This window comes from Stegastes partitus, unplaced genomic scaffold (genome assembly GCF_000690725.1).
Source record: "Stegastes partitus isolate 25-593 unplaced genomic scaffold, Stegastes_partitus-1.0.2 Scaffold1062, whole genome shotgun sequence".
Classification (NCBI taxonomy): domain Eukaryota; kingdom Metazoa; phylum Chordata; class Actinopteri; family Pomacentridae; genus Stegastes; species Stegastes partitus.
Window position 1 is genome coordinate 74,116 of NW_007578793.1, and position 6,238 is coordinate 80,353.

At 45.5% G+C, this 6,238-nt stretch overlaps 1 protein-coding gene across 1 annotated transcript in view; it reads left to right on the forward strand.

The window, feature by feature from the left end:
• Window positions 1–5,563, forward strand: part of dnah5l (dynein, axonemal, heavy chain 5 like) — a 77,617-nt gene extending 72,054 nt beyond the window's left edge. Inside the window, exons 90-95 of the mRNA XM_008295638.1 lie at window positions 528–727; window positions 1,389–1,577; window positions 2,024–2,156; window positions 2,244–2,452; window positions 3,652–3,873; window positions 5,039–5,563. Coding sequence (XP_008293860.1) covers window positions 528–727; window positions 1,389–1,577; window positions 2,024–2,156; window positions 2,244–2,452; window positions 3,652–3,873; window positions 5,039–5,275 — 1,190 coding nt within the window. The 3' untranslated portion in view covers window positions 5,276–5,563. The remainder of the gene's footprint in view (window positions 1–527; window positions 728–1,388; window positions 1,578–2,023; window positions 2,157–2,243; window positions 2,453–3,651; window positions 3,874–5,038) is intronic.
• The last annotated feature ends 675 nt before the right edge of the window (window positions 5,564–6,238 follow it).

Here is a 6,238-nt window from a genome sequence, read left to right on the forward strand (position 1 = left end):
CCACTTTGATGTGTGTTTGGGCTCATTGTCTGGTTGGAACATCCAACTGTGTCCAAGATCAACCTTCTGCTGATGGTTTCAGGTTCTCCTGGAGAACATGGAGGTGATCCTCCTTCTTCATGGTTCCATTGACTTTATGTAAAGCTCCAGTTTCAGAGCATGATGCTGCCACCTCCATGCCTGATGGTAGGTTTGGTGTTCTTGGGGTTGAAGGCCTCACCTTCTCTCCTCCAGACATGCTTCTGCTCAGCTTTTGCTCCAGCTGACCACAGAACTTTCCTCCGGTGTAAGAAGACATCATGACGAGACGAGATATGAGAGCTCAAGATGCAACACAGCAATGACATGAAACAACCAAACGTAACGCCAGATACCAAACCACATGAACAACATGAAAATAAAAACATGACGTGACCACATAACGTATGACCAAACCAGAAGGTACAGGACGAGATGTTGAGCTGTGGAGGTCTACAGCGGAGCTCCGGTCTGAGCTCCTAACGACATTTTCCCTCCTTGTGATCCAGGTGAGGTCCAGTATGGCGGCCGGGTGACCGATGACCTGGACAAACGTCTGCTCAACACCTTCACCCGTGTCTGGTTCGGTGGGAACACCTTCAGTGACAAGTTCTGCTTCTATCGGGGCTACAGCATCCCAGCCGAGGCCCGGACGGTCCAGGACGTCCTGCAGCACATCGACGCCCTTCCGCTGGTCGACTCCCCGGAGGTCAGAAACTCTCTGCTGCCCTGCAGACACACAAAGTTTGCTCATACAGGATCCAGGGGTTTCTGGGTTTACTGTCCTGGACCAGCCGGTTGAGCTCCATGGATGCTGGTACTGTATATAGTCTGTACTAGAGTCAGGTCAGTGGCTTTTTTTAAATTCCTCATGTGTAAATTAGTCCGTTAAACTGGCACCATGAGGTCTGAGCCCCGACAGTCAAACTTGTCATCAGATTCGTTTTTACTGGTTGTTCTGTTTACTGGGAAACTCTTTGGCACAGCAGCTGGTGTTGAAATGTGCTGTGGCTTCACGTCAACACCTGTCGGCAGGTTTGAAAGGATGTTTGAACTTACTGTCAGAAGCCGTAAAAACCACCAGGGTCACCAATACGAAGGTCAGGATGTCAGTAAACGTACCGTAGACCAGCTGCAGTACCTGGTTGTTACACCAGGTGGAGCCTCTCGCTGTTCAGTCCTGTAGAGACCAGAGGAGGCGTGCAGGCAGCAGGGAGCATTGTGGGAAGAACAAACCATAAGTTGCACATGCTCAGTGAGCATCCAGGTCATCTCGTGGTGCAGCCTCGTCTGTGATTTGTTGGTACGTCGCCGTGACGATCATCATGCCCCAGACTAACAGCCTCTTCCTCATGTTCTCCTGCTTGCAGGTGTTTGGGCTCCACCCCAACGCTGACATCACCTACCAGACCAACCTGGCCAATGAGACGCTCAGCACCATCATCAGCATCCAGCCCAAGGACGGCGGGGGCGGGGCTGGAGAGACCAGGGAGGCCAGCGTGCAGAGACTGGCCAATGAGATGCTGGAGAAGCTGCCACCTGACTACGTACGGCATGAGGTGTGTGTTTGGTGGGGGACTGCTGTAGTCCAGCCCAAACTGGAGGGACAGAGGAAACCTTCATTTTGTCAAACAAGCCCCAGAACCGTCTCCATCAGCTCTGCCTGGAGGTCCTGAACCTCCTCAGAGTCTCTGTCATGGTCCCGTTGCTGCTAAACTCCCACAATGCTCTCTGCTGCCACCAGGAGCTGTAGTCTGTAGACACCTCCTCTGGTCTCTGCAGGACTAAACAGTGAGAGGCTCCACCTGGTGGAACAACCAGGTACTGCAGCTGGTCTACGATGTGTTTACTGACATCCTGACCTTCGTATTGTTTCTTAAATCCTTAATTACTGAAACTATTATTACATGAATCACTACATCCCTACTTCAGATAGAGCCAGGCTAGCAGTTTCCACCAGTTTTCAGTCTTTATGCTAAGCTAAGCTAACAGTGGTGTTTTCCAGGTCAAAGGTCAACTGCAGAAGATGGGTCCTCTTCAGCCAATGAACATCTTCCTCCGCCAGGAAGTGGACCGCATGCAGCGGGTCATCAGCAGCGTACGGAGCACGCTCAGTGACCTGAAACTGGCCATCGACGGTCCGTCACACACACACACACACACACACACACACACACACACACACACGCTGATATGTGACAGTGCATGTGTGTGTGTGGCTGCAGGCTCCATCATCATGTCGCAGGACCTGCGCGACGCCCTCGACTGCGTGTTCGACGCCCGGATCCCCCGTCTGTGGCTCCGCCTCAGCTGGCCGTCGGCCTCGCTGGGCTTCTGGTTCACGGAGCTGCTGGAGAGGAACCAGCAGCTCCACGCCTGGATCAGCGCCGGCCGACCAAACCAGTTCTGGCTCACCGGCTTCTTCAACCCGCAGGTTGGATCCGACTCCGTCACCAGGTTCTGCAGGAGTTCTGCTCTGATGCCATTTCCATAAACAAACACTGAACACGGTGCGGTTCTGTTCAAGTGAATTCATCTGCTGGTGTCTGAACAGAACGCTGTGGAGCTGTTGTCACACACCGAAGCAGAACCGCCTGCTGCCTCCATGTTTGGGTCATTTGGTCCTTTCATGTCTCGTTGTTGTCGTCACGCTGGGTGTTTGTCCCGTTGTGTGTCTCGTTTGTGTTCATTGTCTGGTTTTAAGTTTTTCTGCTGTCACTCCTGGTTTGTGTCACGTTGTGTCTCGTTTTTGTCATCAAGTTTCTCGTTTGTGTTGTTTTGTTGCTTTGCATGTCTTTTTGGTCTTTTTTGTCTTTTTTGTCTTTTTTATCGTTTTGTGTCGTTTTTGTCGTTATTCTGCGTCTCGTTTGTACTTTTTCAGGTTTTGTGTTTTGCTTTTGATATTTTGTCGTTTTCTCATTTTGTTCCTTGTTCGTAATCGGCTGCGTCGTTTTGTGTCGTGTTGTTTTTTTCGGTTCTTTGTTTTGTGTCGTTGTGGGTTTGCGATGCTCTCTCATCGCGTTGTGTTACCCGTCGCTCAGCGTCTCACTGGTCACGTCTTGCTCCGTGTTGTGGACGTTGTGCGTCATCGTGAGTCTCTTTGTCGTCGTGTTGTTTCTTGTTTGTGGGTTTTCGGTCATGTTGTCTCGTCCATATTCTCCTCCTTCTGCTTTTGTTCAGGTTCCTCTCCAAACACATAAATGCCACGAGCGCTTCCTTCTCGAGGATGGACGGCGCTCGCTTACGTCGACTCGCGTGCATCGTCGGCAGCGGTTCAGCGTTTTCATCGTGCAGTCTGCACACTGCAAACTTCACGTCGTGTTTATGAGATTCGTGTCGTACACGTAGCTCGCTGTGAACTGATGAGCTTGTTAGAATCGTTTGTAGCCGGTTTCTGTGTCACAGTGACGGATAGGTGGCGTTAAACTGTCCCTCCAGTCCAGTAGGTGGCGACAACACGCCTTTAAACTGCAAATTTAAACCAAAAGAAGACAAACTGTGGTTTGTCTCTGGTCACATTCATGCTCAACAAGTCCGGCACTGCTCAGCTGAAGCGCCTGGACGTGAGTCTGGAGTCACGTTAAACCGTTTGTTTGTTTGTTTGTTTGTTTGTTTGTTTGTTTGTTTGTTTAGGGTTTCCTGACCGCCATGCGTCAGGAGACGACTCGCTCCAACCTGTCCAGGGGCTGGGCCTTGGATACCGTCACCCTTAGCAACGACGTCACCAAGATGATGAGGGAGGACGTGTCGGCCCCGCCCCCCGAGGATGTGGGCGGAGTCTACATCCACGGCCTCTTCCTGGACGGGGCGGGATGGGACCGGCGGGGCGCCAAGCTGGCCGAGGCGCCGCCCAAGGTCAGTGTGTCCGATTTATAATTTATAGTCAGTTTAGAAAAAATTTTATTGGAAAATAAAAAAATACACAACAAATGATGCAATGTCAGCATCCAAACAACAAAATAAACTGATGATAAAAACAAAAGGGGCAAAAATAAATTAGAATTTTTATACCAAATCTGAATAAATATGACATTAATGAATAAAGACAAATCTATAGCAGAACTAAAATAATGTTTTATTTGTGTCATACAATAAACAAATTTAAAAAAACGCACCCGGAAAACAGAAAACAATCAATAAATACGTAACAAACAAAAAATAAGTTTAATACAAGAAAGATAAAATAAAATAAAAGGCGCTCTGAAATAAAACCGTAGACGACAGAAGCTTCAGGTGCAAACGTAATGAAATAATAAAGATCACTGAAAACTGAAATAAAGTTATGTCAGTATTTTAAATGGTTTTTATTTTTTTAGTTGTTTAAATTATCAATAAATCAATCAGAACTTGATATTATACATTAAAACTGTTCTAAAATAGAAGTAAAATGATGAAATCCTTTATTTGTGTGACAAATATTGTGAACAAAAAAAACTGCAAGAAGTATTAATAAAATAAAAAACCAAATAATAAATACAGAACATAGATGAAATGTGACGTAAAAGTGATACGACGATAAAATAAAACAAACTATAAAATAGGACTCAAATCAGACCGTTGTGTGTTTGTCAAAAATATTCTAAATAAAAAACTTTTGGGAAATTTGGAATTAAATGTGAATCAAATAAATAGAGACAAATGTAAAGAATTCAAAATGGAAATAAAATGAAAACACAAGCTGAAACAATTAGTGTTAGTGTATAATAAACTGCTACTAATAACGTTTATTTTATTTATTTTATTATTATTATTTTGGGTTTTTTACTTGGCAAAATATGTATATACAGAAAATTGTAAATTGCACATATGGAAATCTTTGTCTTCTGTTTTTCCTGCTTGTTTTTTTTTTTTAAACTTTTTTATATTTATTTTTTGTATATTCTTATATAGTTATTTATTTTGTGTGCTGGTTACTGAGATAGAACAGTTCAAATAAGTGGTAATAATAACAACAATAATAATAATAACAACAATAATAATAATAATAACAACAATAATAATAATACCCGCCCCTCCTCAGGTCCTCTTCACTCCCCTCCCGGTTGTCCACGTGTACGCCGTCAACGCAGCCAACATGGCCGACAGGAAGCAGCCTGCTGGCGGCGGCGTGGCGGCGCTCAGCCTGTACTCGTGTCCCGTCTATAAGAAGCCGCGGCGGACCGACCTGAACTTCGTCTTCTGCCTGCAGCTGAGGAGCGTCCAGCCGGCGGATCACTGGACGCTGCGAGGCGCCGCGCTGCTCTGTGACTGCAAGTAATCAGATTACTGCGAGGGCTTCACAGATCTGCTGCTGTGGCTTCCAGGTGTTCCTACCCGACACAGTTAACGGTCTGATGTGAGTCAGCCTGAGCAGAGGGTCGGTGGAGGACGGGTCGGACCACGTCAGCCGGACCACGTCCAGAGAAGCTGGGTTTTGGTTCTGAGTGTTTTTGTGCTTCAGTTAGTTTTTCAGGTTAAAGCCTGACGAGGTGTGACTCCACGGCTCGGTCCAATCAGCTGTGTGTGATTCTACAACTAATTAAATAAAAGCAGCAGCTCACGTTCATGGTGGTTGGTTGGTTTGTTTGTTTGTTTGTTTGTTTTTATTTTAAACCACAAAAATTGGTTTCAAACCAGAAACAACTACATTTAACCCATTACCCTTTAAGCCCTGAGCTATTTTTCAGGCCTTTTCTCGAAAATGACATACCCATAATAAAAACCATTTATCTCTGCAACCACAAGGTCTATTTGAATAATTCTTGTGTCATAATAAAAGGAACACTTGTAAGATTTGTTCAGATGTGTAAATTTCAGTATATATGTTACTGGTTAAAAGTAAATGTAGATGGCACACACACAACTTTATAAATGTCAGGTTTGCCTTTTAAAAAAAAAGCAGTTTCAGGATAATTATCTCTTTGTAATGATCCAGCTGCAGCTCTAAACCTCTCCAAAATCATATCACAATATGTGAGCATTCTGTCTGCAAAGGTTGACTCTGAAAAAGTGAAGTAGAACAAAATTACTCAGTTTTTAATCCAGACAGTTCAGGCGAGGTGACATTTTTGGACACTGGATCGGCCGATTTCGGTGATTGAACCCGCCTTCGAATCGTTATAGCCAATAGAAGATAGCCATTACCACCAAAACGAGATTGACAGCACTTTTAGCCAATCAGAATCAGCAGACCGCCATCTTGTATTCTCGCCGCTCGCTCCCTCGTTCACTTTGCCGAAGT